Here is a 22,152-nt window from a genome sequence, read left to right on the forward strand (position 1 = left end):
ATGGTTTTGGCTAGAGGACTTCTGAATTCCCTTCCAATATTGAGACTGCATGATTCTGTGTCCAGGCCAAACTTTTTATTTATCATCATTAACTAAGAGGAATATTCTCATATAAATAATTTCTCTAATATAATATAACTATACATTACTATAATGGCAAACATAATGACAAAACAGTGCATGGTGGGGTGGGTAAAAAGGAAGATGTATGGATATAAGCGTGCAATGGTACCTACCCCAACCAAGAAGATAATACCACATCAAGTGCTGTTTTTCTGCAAACACAGCTACTACAATGAGGGTATGGAGATAAATGCCTTCACAAAGCATCCAAAAATAGTTGCATCCCAACAGGTAAAGCTGAATGAATTGAGATATTTTGCAACTCACCTGTGAGAAAAAGAAGCACATTAAAAATAATCTATATCCTTATTTATTCTTTAAATTTTATTTCACCATAAACATGGGGACTAAAAAGCTACATATTTATTTCTGTATATAACAGGGATTGTCTAATTCTACATATGAGATTGTTTTAATGTACTAATCCACTAATATACTTATGTACTATATTGTACTATATATTTCCTGTTGTAAATTATTTCCTACTATAATAGACAGCCATATTACATATATTATTCTTAAATACATGTAGTACTTGACTATTTTATGATAGATTTTATGATTAAATTTATAAAATGGGAGGCTTTTAAAATTTCTTTCTGGTGAGCAGAGCCTACATAAACTAAGACCACCACTTAGTTCTAGTAGAAAATTTTATGACCTGCTAGTTCCAAAACCTTCTGGTGGTCACACAGGTAATAATAGTCTTTCATAGGCTCAACTAAATCAATCTTCAGATAACTGATGTATAGTCTGTCACTAAATTCATATTCACCACGAGGTGTCAGGATGAAGTTCCAATTTGTTAATGTTACAAATTGTTATAACTTGATTTAGTTATAGATCTATTTTTAATATAAATGTATTATATTGTAAAATTAAATTTAATCATATTAATGTTGAGAAACATCATGATGTAGTGGATAGAGATCTGAGATCTGAACCACAAAAATTTGAGTTCAAGTCCTAACTATGGGATGTCTTGACTGTGTGACCTTACACACTTTACTCTCTCAGGTCACTTTACCTCTCAGGGCTCTAATCAACTTTTTACAAATTGTAGAGAAATTAGCAACGTGCATTGGTACATGGAATTTCTTCCTGTGAAGTGCCTTGTATCAATAAATTCAAAAGTTGCTATCCCTATTTCATCTTGATATATAAACATCTGTTTTCATATATTGGAAGATGAATCAGAGAGGATTTGAAAAGAATAAAAAATAATTACTGATTGACAATGATGATGAACTTGATTTGTACAAAGTTATCAGAATAATTGCAAACTCAAATAATATAACCATTTCTCATTATTAGAATGACTCTGCCTATACTTATATAAAACTTAAAATATTGAAGAATTAAAAATGTATTTCTATAATAGGATATCACCTCAACAAAATGTCAGAGCAAGGCTGTGGCCTCTGTGAATATTTAAATTACTCTCCCCTGATTGTGAAGATTAAATTAACTCTACCCTGCCCATTTTTAGATTTAATTATCAAAAGCTTATACACTCCACTTACACTTGAGTGGGGGAGGTCTGTGACCCATGTGTGCAATAATGGTTAAAGATTCAGAATTGACTGACTGCCCCAAGGAAGTTCGAAGCAAAGCTTTAGCTATAATTGGTACATGTAAAAGGGAAGAAAGTCACAGGAAGTGATGAAAAGGAATGGTCTTTAAAAATGCCAAGAACTTCCTGTGAATGGGTCTTTGGTCTTTCATCTTCGACTTGACTTTGGAGGAACTTTGACTGAAGATCTTGGACTGTTTCTACTTTCCTTAAAACTATCATGTGGGGTGAGTAAAAGGCTGACTCCTTTCCTGGATTTTCTTAAGGGACTAACCTCAGGAGAGTCCTACCCTATTTAGAGAGGCTTCCTGCATCCTCAGGTCCTCGACTCTAAGTCGAGGCCCCTCTGGCTAAGGACTATTTAGCCCTGCCTGGGTTGAGCCCAGGCCAGAGCAAAATATTTAGTGTGTAGGCTAGATACTTTATCCTATCCTCTCTCTGATTTTCCTTACTTTCATACTTTCTATATTTTATAAATAGTAAAAATAAATCTCTTTGGAATTAATTAAAATTCCTGCCAACCTTACTCTTGAATAATCCAGTCCAAACTTTTATATAAACCCTTCACATATCTACCCCTTACACTGCTTTTAAACAATAAGTTCATAACTAATTTGGTAATATACAGATATAGTCTCTGATGAACTCCATGAAAGGATTCAAAGAATGAAAGATTCCAAGAAAGAATTAAACCAAAACTGGAGCATGAGTGTGAGTATGTATGTATGTGTGAATGTGTTGTCTAAAGCTACAAATTTTTAATGCAGTTAGTCAATTCCCTGTGTGAAAAATCCATTCACTAGAACAGATTTGTGATTTGTAAACTGAAAAGAATTGTCTAAGTTGGCTTGAAATTGTGTCACATTCAGAGACCATTATTGAACCCAGGATGTTTTGACTTAAAGGCATTTCTTGGATCTAATTCCAGACTCTTTCGGTATTTGATGCAATATAAAAATAATACATCACAATTCTAAAAGCTAAAGTTGCAGTCATGCCTGTAAAATGAATTGATAACTCTTTAAAATATTTAGATAAATTGAAATGATAGTGTTTTATTTAAATATTTTAATAACTTCAGTATTCAAATTTATTTTCAACATAAACCTGTCATACTGCTAGATGAATGCAAATATTCTCTGAACCTTAATTTTAAAAATGTACACATATTTAATTTTCTGTATACAATTAGCTGGAAGGTGTGTGTGTGTGCATATATGTAATTTTTTCCATAAATAAAATGCTCAAGTCTTACTTACAGGATTGGTTGCAACTAATGCCTGGTTGTTGGCCACAGCAGTCAGCCAGATGATTGTGACAATAGAGTTACAAACAAAAGAGAAGAACAAATTTTTATGCAGAGTGATTCTCTGGCAGCTCAAACTCCTGAAAAATAAGAAAAAAACCATAATATAATTATTTTTTCAGATTCCTCTGTACTTTAATTCTTATTAAGAGAACATTTTCAAAGCAGCAGTGTGGTGCAAGGAAAAGAGGAGTGATTCTAGAGTCAAAGGACTCTGTTCAGATCCCCTCTCTGATTGCCTATTCCTTTGTTATCCTGTATAGTTCTACTTGCCTCCTTAATTTCAGGGAGACTTTTACTTAAAGATCCATTTCCTTATGTAGGTAGTCCTCAAGAGAACTAGAGGACTTCCAATTCTAAGTCTATGATCCTAAAATCAAATATCTAAAATCCATCATCAGTTAGATGTTTAACAACAACAACAAATATGTCTTGGAAAGTATTATTTTAAAATTAGTTTAGGGAAAGCAAAGAAAAAATCAGATATCCTACATAGAGAAAAATGAGGTAGGAATACATATGCATATATACAAATACATACGTACACATAGAACAATGTATGGAGAGAGAGAGAGAGAGATTCAGAAACAGAGATAGAGAAACAGAAAGACTGAGAGATTTTTCTGTATCTGTAACACTCCTATAAACAACTGTGAACATTTAACCTATGACTGAAAACAGATTTTGGGTGCTTTGCACAGTACTGACTACCCTAATATTAGTTTTTACTACAAACTTCTTTGCATTTATTAATTATTATCATTTGAACATTAGACATAATTATTTTATATACACATATATTATTGGAATGATATGAAGATAAATAACTTATTAGAATGATATGAGGCCAGGGAAAAATTTATTTTTGCCTTTTTATTGGTAGCACCTATACATAATAGGCACTTAATAAATGCATTGAATTCAGTGGAAGTCAGGGATAAAAAGTGAAAAATTAAGTAGGTATTTTGTCTACACAATTTTTTCAGTGTATGCATACATCATTCTGACAATGCATAGTGATGATAAATTAGATTTTTGACGTCCTTTAGACATGTTAACAACATGCAGACAAAAGCTATATTTGCTAACCTAAGAAAACAGGCTGGTTTTATTGATTTTTCCCTCCTACTTTAGCCAACATAGTATCATTAAAGAGTTTTTTTCCACACTACAACTCAGTCACTTTTAGTTATTAGTCCATGATGAAATATCTGAAAGTATTTTTGGAGCTTTGGTCTGAAAACTGACTTCATAAAATTAATATATAGATAACTTAAGGAAAAGACGTTAGGAAATTGTTGTCTATACCGAATTACAATAATATACATTTCAGATCCTATCAGACAAAACAGTTCAAGAAGTCTAGACATAATTTTGTACCTAGTTTTCCCATATCTCAAATGTATCTCTATCATTTAGACAGGATCTTAAAAGCCAATTAAGGAGGTATTAAGAGGTATTCATGCAGCACAAAGAATTGAAGTCACATTCAAACTGGCCTCAAGACACTTCCTAACTATGTGAGCATGGGCAAGTCACTTACCCCCCATTGCCTAACCCTTGCCATTCTTTCTTAGAACTGATTCCATTCTGTCTTAGAACTAAGGTAGGTAAGGGTTTTTGAAAAAAAGGAAGTAGATTAAGGAGGGAAATTCTAGTTTGTGACATTTTAATCTCCTATTACACAGTTTAATACCACAAAAATATAATAATTAGTTATTGAGATTGTGTTGATGGTAAACGTGACAGGGAAGTAATTTGCATTTCATTTTGAAACTATTTAAATTATTTTAGGGCAGGATTTGTAGTTGGGAGGGATAATTGAATTCACTGCCCTTCTTCAGATTAAGGAATTGATGCCCAAGAAGGACTTTCGTGGTTTTTCATAGTCGATCACAGAGACAAGATTTAAATTCAGTTTCCCTGACTTCAGCTTTAGTTCTCTGGATACAGTGCTGTCATTTTGTTTAACAATTCGTTTTGTTACACTTAGATTTTCTGTTAGAATTCCTGGCACATGTTAGACTAAATAAATGCTTGTTGACTTCACTAATCGGTCCTTGAGAATTAGATCCTCTATGTAAAAAAAAAAGAAAAGAAAGAAAGAAAGAAAGAAAGAAAGAAAAGGCTCTTGTTGTATAAGTGTTGGTCTTTTCTTGATATTTTAAAATCAGGAGGGTGGTCAAGAATTTTCATGATCATAAAAAAAAACAAAACAGCACAATAAAGGGTAAAAGCATTGAACCTATGGTCAGAATATATGAGTTTAGGAATCAACTATTTTCTAGTGGTAGGAATTTGGATAATAAGCTTAACTTCTATGAGAGTGCAGTTACTTCATCTGTACAATGAAGATAATAGTATATATCCAGAATTTTATATCCCACAGTGTCCTGAATGAAAGAGTCTTTAAAGGTCTTGAAATGATTTGATAAAGCTCTCATAATAAGTTAGTGGCTGAACTCTGGATTTAAATCCATTTCTTTTGAATCCCAATGCATTCCTCTTTTTTTTCTTTAACTCCAAAGTGATGCTGTCAGAGGCAAATCAGATAGTTTATGTCAGACTTCTTTACTACATGAATATATTATTTAAACATTAATTTTAATTCATTGGATTTAATTTATCTTCATTAATTTATTGTAATGCTTAAGCTGACTAAAATTTCAAAAGTAAAGACTTTTTTAAATTAAAATTTATAATAATTTAGGTGTCTTGGGCCAAATTATTTCTCTATTCCATTTTTAAGGAAAAGATTTTTAACTATGTGCATATTATAATGAAACTGTTGTTTCCATTGTACTTAGTATATTGTTTACATGAAAATGAATAATGCTGTGGCACAAAAAATTTTCATAAAAATACACAATTCTCTTCCAAATGCTGAACAAATTTGATTAGCAAACTTTTTCCTTAAAGAAAGTCCAAAGGTATATTTCAGCCCAGTGCAGGCTGGACCAAGAACTATATGGACTAAGCAGAAGTAGGTAACATAATTTATGACATCATATTATATAGCAATATATTAGAAAGGTGAGGACACCCATAATGAAAACTTCATTTGTCTTTTAAAGCCCCTGAGGACCTGACCTCTTCCCACTTTGCCAGTCTTATTCCTTACTCACCTCTATCTACTTTGTAATGCCTTGACACTGGCCTCTTTGCTATTCCACAAAGGAGATTCCATCTGAAACTTCCTGACACCAGGCATTTTAACTAACTATTCCCCTTGCCTAAGGCATTCACCTTCCTCAGCTCTGCCTCTGGGTTCCTTCCTTCCTTCCACCTAAAGTCTCACTTTCTGTGGGGTGCCTTTTCCCAATCAGTTCCCTTTAATCTGAATGCCTCCCCTCTGATATTATTTCTACTCTTTTATGTAATTTTGGGGGCATATTTTCTCTCCTTTAGAATATGAGCTCCTGAAAGGCTGTGTTTTGCTTCTTTTCATCCTTCCTTTGTATCCTCAAGCCTAACACACTGCCTAGCATACAGGGGACCATTAATAAATGCTTATTGACTTTACCATAGCCCGCTAGGAAAATAGACATCTTCAAAGTCCAGTTCAGCATAGCTTTAGTGGGAGGGCAGTTATTTGTATTACAAAGACATTCGTCTCATTCTCTTGTGTTTAAGATATTAATAATTCCCTTGTTAATAAATTAGCCTTGTGCACAATTTTATAGGAACACAGGCATTTAATAAAGTCTCCTACTTCTAACTAACTATGACTATAGAGTTTAAATTATTATTACAATCACACTTTGTGTATATGTAAAACACAAATATATAAAATTGTCTATAGGGGAACTCTTTTATCTCAAGCAATAGATAGCATGAATTGATTTTCTATAAATGACAGAGAGAGCCAGGAATTAATAACATACTCTGAAGTGGTTTTGTTGTTTTTTTTTCTCTGTGATGAGGATCCGCCCCCCCCCCCCCTTGATGGATGATCTTTTTTTTTTATTATTATTATTCTGTAGGGGTTAGGTAACAAATGTTAATGTTGAAAGGAAGGCAAGCAGGAAAGCATTTGTGAACCATGACAATAGCTATATACACAAGTAATTCATGAACAACTTGGACTTAATGTCTACATATGGGTAAAGTCTCAATGCTATGTCCAGGAAAGGCATCCAGCCCTGAGAAGGTCATATCTAAAGGTCATGAAGCAGCTCTTCCTGTGAACTATCCAGCAGCACCTGCAGCCCCATCCTCACATGAGCAGGCAGGAATAGAGGAACAAATATTGGAAATAAAAATGTGAGTGAAAAGAAAAAGAAAAGCTTGTGTAATAAAAAGCATTTGAATAGGTATTATCTCCAACTTGATGGTTTTGCATTTGTAAGAAAAAGAAAGAAAAATAAAAAAGAAACAAAGGAAGAAAGGAAGAAAGAAAAAAAAAGAAATATAGAGTCTTACCTAGGGGTCAAAAAGGTGCTTTGCTCACTTATTACATGAGCATGAAGAAACTGGTTTTAGACAGTATGTATTACTCCAATACTAACACAATAGTGATCTGATAATTTTTTTCAGCCACTTAGATGCATCATGGTGTAGTGGGCAGCATGCTAGACTTGAAGCTGGAAGACCTGAGTTCAGGGCCCAGCCCTTTAATGACCTGCAAATAATATCACTTAAAAGGACCTTGGACTCCACATTGTAAAGGAAGGAGCTTAGATCAGATACGACCTAAACTTTCTTCCATCTCTAGAAAGCTATGTTATGAGGAAACAAGTAAAAAGACATACATAAACAAACTTTCAAAACATTATGATCTTGTCAAATCATTTTAGAATTGCTTACACACTTTTATTAAAATTTCTATAATCTGTACTTTTCTTAGAATTGACCATGATGACAAAAATTTGTCAAAAGAATTTCTTTTAAGGTTTATTTGACTTGAATTTATATTATATATGAACATTTTTGTACTGTTTTATGAACTGGCCACGAAAAATGGTAATAGATCCTTTTAAATAAATTTTTCATATTCTATTCTTCCTATTATAATACACAAGTACGACAAATATTTGCCTTCAAACTTTCCTTTAATTTAAGACTTGTTTGTCTTGCTTTCACTCTATGTCTCCATGAGGGTCAAAAATTGTTCTTTTAACAATAGGAAATTACCTACAGACACATTCTTAAGAATAGAATCCAAAAAGATATGCCTATTTGCTGATCCATTTCTTCAACCTAAACACTGACAACATTGCATTATATGATTTCTTATCTAATCCATTCTGTGACTTCTGACCATACCCAATTCTAACAACTTTTTTTTTTCCTCCTCTAAAGAGAGCGGGGGGAAAATTGAGCATTTGGAAAGATTATGGAAGCAGCAGGACCAGAAACAGGACAAAAGAATTATAGGCTCTGGAGAAAAAAGGGAAAAAATTGAACAAAACAAAGCAGATCCGTCTTGGGTACTCTGATCAATTTTAGCATTGGGTTATTTATCACTGGCCTAAAATGTATCTCTGCTTTCCCCTGGCTTCCCATCTTCCTCATTAACATCCCTTTTACTACAGAGATTCTCTACAGAAAAGTTATTGAACAAGCTACTGCCAAAGGAGATAATAATGCATGAATGTCATTATTTATAAGCACATACAAACACTGTGCAATTATGTATGCGTTTCTAAATGGATTAGCAGAGCAGGAATGGTGATGGGGATCCTGGTGAGGTTAAAAGTTAGACAAGTAGTCCTGCCTCCTGTAGGACTAGACAAAGGCTGAAACTTATGTTGTGTTGGTATTATCACAGAACTGACCCCTTTGAATGCCTTTTTTTTTTTTGAGGCTAGAAAGAAATTTCATTGATAAAGGATTATTTAAACAAACTCTGGAAAAAGAAAAAAATATGCCAATTTAACATGACACTTGTAATCATGAGAGCAGAACTAGAGGGGAACTTAGTTTTCTTTTTGGACTTCACTCAAGCACAATTTTTTGAAAGTGACCTCTCTGACCCACTTAGCTTTTAGTGCCCTCTCTCAAACTATTTTGTATAATAATTTATTTGTGTATGCATATGCATATAAAATATATGCATTCATATAAAATATCCATCATAAAGTTAATTGTATATAGCTTCATTTTATAGTGTTGTTATGATATGATGTGATATAACAATATAACATAATATAGTGTCATGTAATATAATGTAACACAACATAGCATAACATAATATAATATAACAATATAATATATAATATATAACTGGTGCTTGTAACCTTAGTTCATTGGCCAGAGCTGTACCAAGAGTTGGAGCTTCATATACCTTTATTCATTGATGATGTCCGCATAAGGCAAAATTAAAAGTTCAAGTAACCAATGTTACTTTTATTCTTGTAGATGATTAAAATGGATAGCACTAATGCCCAAACTGATACTCTGGTGCCTAAATCCTCCAGTTTGGCTGTTGAGATCAATGTAACAAATTGGATAATTGCCAAATTGTTTTACTTTGTATTATGTACTTAAAGCCCACGGCCACTTCTGTCAACCTGTTGCTTTATTCTAGTGCCTTTCTTCAGGCAGTACCACATCCCAGAAGATCTTAAAACAGATGGGTATCTGTCATTTTGTCATATGGTTTGTATCAATGGCTATTTGTACAAATGGCCCAGATTGTCTAGCAGGGTCTATTGTTTTCTAATGAGCACATTCATTAACACATGTCAGTGGATTGCTACAAACTAGATTAAAGTTAAGTGACTGTGGTAAACACACTGATTTGTTTAAATCAAAGCTTAAAATATTATTTTAAAAGCCTTCAACCTGCAACTAATTTAACCTCATCTGAAACCTGTACTTCATTTCTAAGAATCCTCAAATGCCCTTAACTTGAATCAGAATATTAAACTGAATTTAGGCACGTATTCCATGAGAATGTTTGAAGAAAGGACTCTCTCTGCTCCCTTTAAATTTAATGATTTCCTTCTATATCTTTGTATAACCACAGAATAGAAAATGTGGTCTGTGGTCTGGATTGCTTCCATGTTTTGCTCTCTGGATGTATTTTTTTAAAACTCTCTAGGTTAAAGATTTTTGGCAAAATGAATCCCTTTGCTTCTTTGACAAGTGTGGGGACAAAACCATCACCAAATTGGTCCTTCTATGATTTTCTTTTAAACAAATCAACTGCAGTTAGTTGAGGTGGCAGTATAATAATGCCTGGCTGAAAATTATAGAATATTTTAATGGTTTTATTGTCTCTGATATCAATATAACATTATAGCTAACCTCAAAACAGGAAGATGACTTGTATTATATATTTTCAACAATTTATTAGAATAGTTAATTTCTTATGACTTTAGCTTTTTGTGATGTAACCATATGTAATACTAAGTATAAATACATACTCCATGGATCCTTTTAAGCCACTAGTCCTTAAAGTGGAGTCCTAAAGAATTTTCTAGACCATAAAAGGGTTAAAATTATTTTACTACTATTGTGTCAGAAGCAAGATTTGAACAAATTTCTTCCTGACTCAAGAGCTGGACCTCAATTTATTTTGCCACACTTCATCTTTTAACATCACATTGGATTGCTTTTTATATAATTTCAGACCATACCTAATAAAATATAAAATAAAATGAGACCTAATAAAATTACAAGTTTAGAAGTTTAGTTTACAATTTAAGGTATTGAAAATTAGAACAGACTGCTCTTCAAGTTAGTGGATCCTCCATCAAAGAAGATATTCAAGGGCTATATGGACATTTGGCAGGTATGTTGTACAGAGAATTTTCATTCAGGAAGAGTTATATTAGGTGGGCTCTGACAGTGCTTCTGATTCTGAGACCCTGGGATATTAAAAATAATAGCAGTTTGGCATAGCAGAACTTTCTAAGTATATATAGCAGGAGTGAAGTGAATTTAAGTTGAAAAAAATAAAAGTAAAGAAAGGTAGGAAAATACTTTGTGGTTTTGTGAATACCCAAAATAACTTATAAGTGGAGTAATTAAGTTATTAAGCCACTCTAAAGTTACATTTTTGCCTTGATCAAATAACCTTTTTAAAATTCTGGAATGTGTTGTGAACCTCATCAAAACCAATTGCAACAGATGATAGAATATTGAGTTGGAAGTGTCCTCAGATTGACCACTTTTTTAATACTATGTCTACTTTAATTCCTTGTTACCTCTGTTGATTTGCAATCATATCATTGGTGGATATTCTCACTAATGAAACAGATCAGAATCTATTTGTGCTGTCATCTCATCCTATACAATTGCTGTTTTTGATCTTCCATGGATACTCCTTTCAACTAACACCCAATGATGCAGAAAACTTCTAGATTATCTGCCTATCTCTTTTTCTCTTTGTCTGGTCTATACTTGGATTATCCATCTGAATAGCCTGCCTTCATTTCTGATAAAAATATTTCTTTGATAATTGATACTTGAAAAAATGACAATAACTTCCATTTATAGAGTGCTTTAAGATTTGCATTTTGTATGTCATCACAAGAAATTCGCTAATAATTTTTGTAAGCACAATAACCCTTTCAGTCATCTAAAACTTGAATTTATTAGAGATCATAATTTTCTAAGATTTATTTTAAATTGGTAGCATAACATTTCTGTTGAAAAGATTAATCTTTATATAGATGAGGTAATTAGGATCAAAAGCCTGCTTTATTTTCCCAAAGCAATTCTCTCATCTCTCTTCCTATTAAATATTAGCCATAAGTCATTTATCTGTGCACTAGTCAATTTTTCCAAACCACTCATTAAATTTACATGCTAAATGCTAAGATGTTACATGATTTATCAAAAGTCACACAGGTAGTCAATGGAAGAATCAAGATTTGAAATCGGGTCTTATAACTTCAAGAGATACTTTATAGTCTCAGAATGCTCCTCGGAAATCTACATATAGAAACCATGAAAATAGACCTGCTTAATATTATTCTTCATTGTGTAGCTTCCACGACAAATGATCTATTTAATTCTAACTATTTTTTAAACAGAACTGCATAGGGTAATTGTCATTATTAAAATATCAATAATAGCTAGCTAATATAAAAATCCACATCTTCAGCATTATCCGAGTAAAGAAGGATATTTTATACAATTCAAGAAAAATCTAGTTTTGATTACTGGACATGATGAGTATAAGTAGTCTCTAGTGTTTTGCCAGAAATGACAGATACATAAGAATTGGTGTAAGAAATAATATCGAGCACTCTATGTGACTGGGAAGAAAGTTAGTTAATCATGTAATTAGAATTAGGAAAAAGAAGCTGAAATGCTGCATTTACATCTATATGAGATATTTGAAACTACCAAAACAGTTTACAATAAATTAAATAGCCTTTAGAGAAGACATATGGGAAGATATAGGCAAACCACACAAAGGATGAAAAGGCATTGATGGTTTGTAATCTGTATTGCAGAAGGTAAACCACTTATTTGTTGAAAATAAATATCAAGGATGGAACCAAGTGGATGAAATCTAGGAGGAATACAAAAATCTTTGTATGTATCTTACTCAAGAGTATGTCATTTTAATTTGTTCCTCTTTGCTTTCTATAAGAGTGCTCTATCAAATCCCATATGGTATCCTTGGTTTCTGAGGAGTCTTGGATCCCATTTCCTAGTGATTAATAGCTTTACTAATAAATTATGCTAGAAAATTTTATTTAAAATATAGTGTCCCAAGTATTCATTGCTCAGAATTAAGCTTATGTTTGTGATAAATAAAAATACATTAAAACTATATTTGTTTTCAAGAGAAAGAACAAAGAAGGGATAGTTGCAAAGCTCAAGCTGGAATAGATAATAATAATTAATGACAGTAAAAAGGAAAAAAATAGTTCTCATTTTGGTAGTCTGGTAGATTTAGTAAATCTAGATTTCAATGAAGCATTTTTACTGAATCTTTTATGGTATATTTGTAGACAAATTTGAGAAATGTGGGCTAAATTGGCTTAGATATGAACAAGGTGAAAAACCAGACTTAAAAAGTCATTATTGATTTCATGACAACTTAAAAAGAATTCTCTCTTGTCAACTGCCCCAAGGTTCTATCCTTACCTCTGTGCTCTTTATGTGTTTTTATTGTGTTTTTTTTTCAGTAACTTGGGTTAAGGTAAAAAAGAAATTCATGTTAAATATGAGGATGGTACAAACCTCAGAAGGATAGCTATTGAATGCATATTAGATGATAGTGTATGATTCTAGTCAAATGGTGTGAGGATAGAGTTGTGGTCTAAACTTATGATCATAAAAATAGAGATACTTGAAAAATTCTGCTGGGTTTAAAAAAATCAAAATTTTTAACTACTAAAATGAATGATGTGTCTGGCAATGTTTCACTTAAAAGTGATTTGGTTTCTTTATTAGTCACTGATGTGATTTGGAAACAAAAAGCAAAACAAAACAAAACAAAATGTTATACTAGGCTGGGCTAAAAAGTTCCCAGATGAGGACTTAGTACTATGTCGTAATTAAAGCATTTTCTGAAGATCATGTTCAGTTCTGGGGACCACATTTTAGGACAAAGGCTTGTCTTATGAGTCAAGGTACACTACATTCTCTGTAGAATCAAAATAGTAGGTTAGCCAAAAGGATATTGGAAAGATCCATGGGCATTTGTAGTCTGACAAATTTTAACAATTATATCTACAAAACAACTGATACAAGGAAAAGCATTAATGAAATATACAATTGAAGAAAGGAATTGGTCCTGCAAACCATAATAGATGGCCTCCACATTTTCTAGGGTCCAAGTATAGTTCTAAATGTATATCCCCATAACTATATCTTCTTATGTGATATTAAAAAGATATAAAAGCTTGTTTCTCTTTTGTTAGTTAAATCCTTTGTAAAGAATTTATGTAATAACATGGACAAAAATGATGAAAGATATACAGTCATGAATGAGATGGTATAATTTGTTGAAAACAAAACTCTAATTTATGAGACTAGGGGGCCCAGTGAAGTACCCAATCAAGATAGTGGTAAAGTTAGAGTCTGTCATATTAGGGTTAAGTGAAGGTTCTTAGATTATTTAAAGAAGGAGGAAACTTTGCCAGAAGCATATTGATGGGGCATTGTAGCTGTCTTCAGAATTTTTTAAGATCATGACATGAAAGAGTAGACTGTTTTTGCTTGGTTTTAGAAGGAAGAAAAGTGAATAATGGGTGAAAATTTAACTGAGATAGATTTAGGTCTGATTAATGCTTCTTAACAAGTATATCCATAAATTAGAAATTACTTCTTTTAAAGGTCATGTGTCCCTTCTGCCCCCATTAGAGAAGATTTAATGGGTGAAGGATCACTTGTTGATATCATTCCAGAATAGATTCTTTTTCAATAATAGGCTGGATTTTGGGCTTGTAGGACCCTTTCAACTTGAAAAAAGGAAGAAGTATGGGCAGATCATGATGAGAATTAGTAAGTAGAGTAACCTTATCAATGAAGAAATCAGGGGTTATTATCTATGAAAATATCAAAATCACTAAAAGCATAGTGATGTTTAACTATTGGTAACCATATACAGATATTTATAATGAAAAAGTATGTAATAGACATAGGAAAGTATTCTATTTTTTCACTTGTGTAAATTCATTTCCCACCACAATGAGCTTGGAAATAAAGCTTATATAATCACTATCATATAGGGAAATTCTAAAAATCCTGTTCCAAAGTAATTACTTTTTATTTATATAGAATATTATTTCATTTTCTACTTTAAAGTGAAGAATTGCTGTTATGCAGTTCAAGTCATGATTCTTTCTGAACAAATTGATGTAGGTGAAATTCCATTATAAGGAACATAGATGATCATAGATTAGAGTTGCAAAAGATCTCAGAGGCCATTAAGTCCAACTCTTTCACTTTGCATATGAAGAAAATGAGGCAGAGAATGGAAGGGATTTTCCCAGTGACACAGTTAATATGTGAGATAGATTTTGACCCTAGGTCTGTATGATTCCATGTCTGCTGCCAAAACTGCTATACCATGCTGCCTCATTCTATTTATATGTCAAAGCTATGTCAATTTTGCTGAAAACACATGACTTTTAAAACAGAATTGGAATTTGAGGAATGGGAGTTCTTCCTTCTGGTAAATGGCAAACACCAAGATTATGTTTCTCTTTCTTCTTATTGTTTATCCCAGTATTTATCCTTTTTTTAATTTTATATTTTACCTTCTATATTTCCTTTTGATCATGATGTAGAGCTCAAGTTTCATTTTGAAAAAAAATTGTAGTGTTTATTGAACAAAATTCAATATTTTCCATAACAAATCATTCCATTTGTTTAATGAAATCCCTTTTGCTAATTTTAAGATATTTGACTTGCACATTTTATAATTCTCCCTTAGAAGATTCTTAGTGGTATTTAGGAGTAAAACCATTCCCCAATATTGGGAATAGTGGCATTTACCTCTAAAAATTAGCTGTATTTTATATTTGCTATATAGTCAGACAGTGCTACAAGGGACTTCACTGGTTCATAAAAAATCTCACAATTTTAATTATAGATACTATTCACCATCGATAAAATAATGTCTTTGATAGATTTGAAAAAAGAACATTATAAAAAACAATTTTTATAGAAATTTATCAATTATTGTAGATGACAGGACAAACTGATCCCAATTGCTTAAGTTCCTTTTTTAACCTATTTTTTGTGATGATTAGAACAAAAGTATGCATTTGTTTCTCTATGCAATCTAAAAAATGTTAGTTACAGATTCACAGAAATCTGTGAATGATATTCAAACAATAAAAGTAGACCTCCATTCAGGAGTGAGAAGAAGCAAATTCTATTTGCTTTTTATCACCAAATAGCTGCGTAATTGTGAACAAAGCATTTTCTGAGAAGATAGTGTAGTGTTATAGGAATAAAGAACACTTGATTTGGAGCCAAAGACCTAAGGTAAAATTTTTGGTACTGGTATATACTGTTTCTGTGATTTAGGGTCATAAAACTTTTTACTACCTAATTTTTCTCACTTACAGAATGAAGTAAATAAATTAGATAAAATTTTAGGTTCCTTCCAGATCTAAATCTATGATTCTTTGGCTTTATGATCTCCCTAGATCTCAGTTTCTTCAGCAGTAAAATAATAAGGGCAAACAGGATGATTTTTGAGGTCTCCTACAGTTTCATAATTCTCTGGTCTATTACAGTACTGGTGATAATGTTAAACGAGTGTGTGTGTGTGTTTGTGTGTGTGTATATACACTGTGCACAGTTCTTGTTTAATGAAAGGCTCATGAATGAATAAATGAATGTGTATATATGCATTCCTACATGAAAGGATCAGCATGGTTGCTGTGGTCTTTTAAAAGTTCCTATCAGATAAAACCTACAGCAGAAGTTGCCAAGATCACCATGGAAAGATTCTTATTATTTTAATGCAGTAAAGAGAATGAACAATTGAAGCATCAGCAGAGACAATGTAATTAGTTCACAACCTTTATTATTCTCCCATTTAGGGGCCAAGATCCATATTCCTCCTGTTGGCAAGACTCCCTTTGGCTTCAATGCCTTTTGCCTATGTAGCTGGAGCAGAGCATTGGGCCTCAAGGGATATGTATAATGTTTTCCATAACATATTCACAGAATACTTGGAATTGAAGAGGAGATACATTTGTTTTAAAACGTGATGTTCTCCTGGTTTGAGATTTTTTAAAACTACCATTCTCCAAATTTTTAAATTGAAAAAAGTAAGGAGTGTGGTGGAAAGGGAGAGGTTTGCTGTTATTCATCTATTTTCAAGTTCATGTGATAGCTGTTTGGACAAGTCAGCAAATAAGGAAAACTTGGAAGAAACAAATAAACAACAAACTCTTGCTACCAGAAAATTCTGCTTTAGAATTGGATTTTCATATTTTTACCTAAATGCATTTACCTAAAAGTTAGGATAACTCACCTTTCTGTCTTTCCTTTGGGGGTGTGCAGAAAGGTGGGATTTACAAGTACTTTTCTTACAACAAAGTAGTACCTGTATAATTATCCCCAATTTATATGGGACTACACTGAGACTTGTAGTGGTGACGTGTATGTCCCAGAATTACTTGGTATTATAGGCTGGATTGTGACTCATATATACACTTATGCCCACACCAACTGTCTTTATACTCACAAAATCACACTGATGTTCACCCATCAATTTCAATCAAGGAAACAATATAGGGTTTTCAAAATTAATGTAATGCAGGAAATATTAAATCTAAACCCCATTTTTTTAAGAAAGGGAGCTATATGTCAGGGAATAGAGAAAAAGATATTCTATTTTCGAAATGAATGTTCTTTAAAATATGCATTTAAATATATTGAGAGGAAAAGCCTTAAAAGTAGAATTAACTCATCAATTATTACTTTTTTTAACTAATCAAATTAATAACTAAAGTAATCCCTAAAATGATCTTTTCCTAAAAACCTCTCACCTACAAAAATTAACTGTATCTTTGGAGAGGGAAAAAAACTAAAAGAGTTAACAGTTATAACTTATTTTATGTACTATGTCTCCTTATATAGTCAGGGATGGTATATGAATTTAATTTTAATCTATGGAGATTTGTGAGAAAAGTGTTTGAATAAAGAGATAAAAGTAAGGAGAAACCTTGTCCTAGTTAGATCTAACATAACCTATCTTATGAAGAAATATAAAGAGAATGTTAAAATGAATTAGTTTAGAGAGATTGTTAAGAACTGCCTGGAGAGACAGGTCAGATTGTTTTCTTATTGCTGGAGAACACAATAAGGATGCTGGAGATACTATCTTCATAAATCTATTGTAGTGTCCTTTTACTGGTGAAGAGGAAGAAGGGAATTCCACTGATGAGGCTTTAGTTGTTATCCAGAGTGAACTAAATTGTGTGGAATTGTTTTCAGAAGTAAAAAAGATGACAACTCTAGTTACTATCAAGATTACAGGTCATTCTCCTGAAACTTTTCAAAGAAGAAACATTATAAATTAATTTCTGTTTTTATATCTATTTTATTGTGAATAAATTATACATCTAGTAACTTTGACATTTGTTTAATCCTAGGAGATTAAGTTTCTTAAAATATAAAATATATAACTTACTACTATTGGGAAAAGATATTTCTCCAGTTCACTAAAAATATCAATTGTTGAAATGAATTCTATAAGATTAGTTAACAAACTGTATTACATGCTGAAGCATTCACTAAATGTTAATTAATGAGAAATATACCAATATGCCTCTAGATTCCACTAAGTCTCAAAATGATAAAATTAAATTGAAGGAAAATGGATGACTTAATGAACAAGAAGAGTGAATAACTTCAGACCCTGTGTAAACCTTTTATATATAGGATTCATTCTATTCTTATTTCACAAGCAAAAATTACAATTCATCATTGAAGTTGTAAGCTAATTATATTGTTTGTTATTTATTAAATTCAATGTTTTATTAAGAGAATAAAAATATTTTACAGAATGATCAATCATAGTAAGTTGGAAATAACTCTAGAGATAGATTCTTTTGTAATTTAACCTAACATAAGAATCAAAATCTCTAAGAGCCAGCATATACTACTTGGCTAAATATGTCTCAAAGGGTTCAATTCAAATTTTAGATAGTTCTCCAAATTCTTACTCATTCTAAAGTACAATCTTCCTTTCTGTAAATTTTGCCCATTGGAAGTGATTCTTTGCTCTGTAGCTAATCAAGATATTTCTATTCCTCCTCTTCAAGTACTTGAAAAGAATTCTCATGTTTATTCTATCTTCTCTAGGCTAAACAATTTGGGTTCCTCATGAAACACTATGTGTAGACAGTTTGGTATCCTAATGACCCTTTTCTAAATGTACAACCATTTATCAATGTGGATTTCATGCTGTGTAGTCCAAAACTGAGCACATTATTCTAAATGTGCCCTAATTAATAAGGAGTATGAGAAAAGCATTACCTCTCTTGGTCTGAGTTTTCTTTCACTTTTTTTTATTTTGCTCTGCCATGTAACACTTCAGATTCATAGAGCTTGAAAGTACATTCATATGATGATTATTGTGAATTGCTATTAAAATACATCACCCTCATTTATAAAGTTGATTTCTTCTGCTAAGGTGTAGGACATTACTAGAAAATTGCATTTTATTTTTGGCTTTCTTTCATCATTTTAGGATGCCAAAATTTTTTGCATTATGACACTTTCATTTGGTTATTAATGATCGTTTTTAGTTTTTAGTCATCCACAAATGTAATAAGGCAAGTTTTTTATGACTCCATTTAAGTTGCCTGGAAACTTGTTGAAGGGGACTGACTAGACTAAGGCCAAAATTGTGTGATACAACTAGAAAGTTCCTTCAAGGTTGATATTAATGCATTAACTAATACACTATTTTTAAAGGCCTTTACCTTACAAGACTAATACATACAATATTTAAGTAAAATTTCATTTTTTGTTGTTGCAAAAATTATACCTACATAGAATCACTGAATGAGTTGATTTAAATCTCTGAAGCAATGACTCTCATTCTTTGTAGCAGTTATAATTGGTTTTCCATCATGAACCCTTTGTTATGGTTCATGTTTTCTAAAAGTCTTTTAAATAAAATAGTGTTTAAAATGCAGTGGTTATGTAAAGGAGTTTAAATTAAATCATACTAAACAGTATGTGATTTGAAACCTGCTACAGGAATTCAGGGGGAATTCATCTTGACATATTTATGTATCTTATTCTTCCAAAAGGTTATAATTTCAAATGAAGATTCATTTTTGGAGGAATAAAGCAACACAAAGTGGAGGTTTTATTCAACTGTATCATATTAAAGTATCTAAGGTATGTGGAACATTTAATTTTAAAAATTCCATTATTTTTTCCAAACTGTGAACATTTCAGAAAATTTAATGAGTCTTATTGTAAGCTTTAATTTAGTTAGCAAAATAGAAATATTAAGATTATCCTGCCTGAAGATTTTGTTCAGGAAATTTTTTAGAAGAGTTAACAATATGGACCACATTCCATTTCTTTAGTTGGGTAATGAAGATATCAAGAACCATCATTAAAAAAAAAAAACAACAACTGTTAGCTTAATTTATTTAGAGGGGAAAAAAGTTTTTGAACAAATTAACCAGTATTTGCAGTGAGAAAGAAGCTTAAATTTTTGTTAAGTTAATAATAGCTAAATTTATGTAGTGCTTACTATGTGCTAGTACTGTACCAAAGGCTTTCAATTATTATCTCGTTTCATTTTCACAATAATCCTAGAAGGAAGGTGCTAGTATTATTTACATTTTGAAGATGAGGAAACTGAGGCATAGAGGCTATTTACACTTGAAATCAGGTCTTCCTGTCTTTGAAACTAGCTCTTTATTTTCAGTACTCTGAATTCTCTCTTGTAGGATCTTTTGGATTATTTGCAATGATAAATTATTTATACTCAATATTTTTACCATTTTGGGTGGTAATTAGGGTCAATGGCATTTCTTCCATTTATTGCCTATTTGTTGTCATGGAGTTCTTTAAATTGATCAAGTTCAAATTATTTTAATTATTTACTGTATATTTTGATAGTATTTTATATGTTCTACTTTTATACCTATCTTCAAATTTGCTTTAGATTGGATCTAAATAGAATACCAATTCAGGAATAATTACAACATTAAAATAAGTAATTTCTTCTTTTAAAATATGATCAGTTTAAGTTTTTTTTGATATAATTTGGTGCTTGTCATCTCCAAAGCCTCCTATTTTTTAAATAAAGTATTCATGATATATTGTCATGAGGTTTTTTGTTTTTTGTTTTTTGTTTGGTATTTTAAGCTCTGCCCTCTCTAATTCTTTATTCTTGAATCGTATTTTCCAATATGTTTTTCATGTCTACTTTGTAATAATGTAGGTAGATGCTATCTAAACTAATGCATTAAGCTTTGAAAAATGATGACTAAAATATATAGCTTACTACATTCCTCTCCCCCATCTCATATCCCACATCACTCCACAAGTCTCAGAGGCAAAGAGAAGGTTGATCTGCTGGTCAAAGCCTCAGTTAAACATAATGTAGACCTTAGATCATAGGATTCTTTGGCTTAGAGTTGCAAAAGCCCACAGACGTTATCTAATCCCCTGCTTACATTTTGCAGAAAAGGAAATTGAACATTTAGATTTAAAGAGGCTTTCCTACTGGCACACTATGAGTCAGTCACACTTTTAATATATATTCTATTATATCAATTTGCCTTCTAGAAAGGGTCATTCATTTAAATATGTTGCTTTAGGATTTTTCTTTAACAGCATGTAAGCTGTTAAACTCAACTTGTAAAACTTCATAATTGGAAGTAAGCAATCATCTAGCCTAAGCCTTACATTTTTTAGATTAAAAAACTCAGTACCAGAGAGTGGAAATGTGTTCCTGAAAGATATTTAGCCAGTTAGTGGTAGTCGAACTAGAAAAAGTCTCTTGTTCACTAAATAATTTGCTGAAGATGTTCAAGTTCAAGAATAGGAAAGCCTAAAGAAGAAGTAAAGGGATGAAAAACAGATATTCCAGATTAATCTGAGAAAACCAAAGTTTCCTAAATTGCTCAGAGCCTTAATATTTGCCCCGATTCTGTGCCCTCCAACCCTCTGGCATGCAATTATCTGATTTTCTAATGTACCCTAAGGATCTCTAGACCTTGCTGCTCCATTTTTAGCATCTCTGAGCCATTTTATCTGCCCTGATGCTGAACTCTTTTTTATGTGTTGTCTCTACCAATTAGTATATGATCTCCTTGAGAACTGTTTTGATTTTTCTATTTGTCTGCACAGTTCTTGGCATATAATAGGCACCTAACAAATGATATTTTAATCAGATATTACTTTAAACTGTTATTAACATGTACCATGGAAATGCTATAAACAATAAAAAAGATCACCAAATAAAAAAGTCACACACACTCATATATAGCCATTGTCACTTTCCATGAACTCCATTAATTAAGTAGTACTCTGTTTAAAAATGTTTTGATGAAGAAGGAAGTAGAGTTGGGAAGTCTGTATCTTAAAAAGTAGAGCTCTAAAAACAAACAAAAACATTAAAATAGCTGAAAACTTAGATAAAATTAAAACTATCTGGATTATCTGTGATGACAAAAATAAAATGTATTTAAAAGGATATTAATTTACCTCTCATTAGGCTTGGTCTCTTGATTAATTCCTTCAG

The 22,152-nt window shown here is 31.9% G+C and overlaps 1 protein-coding gene across 3 annotated transcripts in view; it reads right to left on the bottom strand.

Moving 5' to 3' along the window:
• Positions 1-22,152, bottom strand: part of CALCRL (calcitonin receptor like receptor) — a 117,846-nt gene that overhangs the window by 18,209 nt on the left and 77,485 nt on the right. For all 3 annotated transcript variants that reach the window (XM_007494486.3, XM_056794108.1, XM_016433736.2), the window contains 2 exons: positions 2,956-3,082; positions 237-390 (listed from right to left, as the gene is read on the bottom strand). In XM_007494486.3, coding sequence (XP_007494548.1) covers positions 237-390; positions 2,956-3,082 — 281 coding nt within the window. The remainder of the gene's footprint in view (positions 1-236; positions 391-2,955; positions 3,083-22,152) is intronic.

The sequence above is a fragment of the Monodelphis domestica genome, chromosome 4 (assembly GCF_027887165.1).
Source record: "Monodelphis domestica isolate mMonDom1 chromosome 4, mMonDom1.pri, whole genome shotgun sequence".
Lineage (NCBI taxonomy): Eukaryota > Metazoa > Chordata > Mammalia > Didelphimorphia > Didelphidae > Monodelphis > Monodelphis domestica.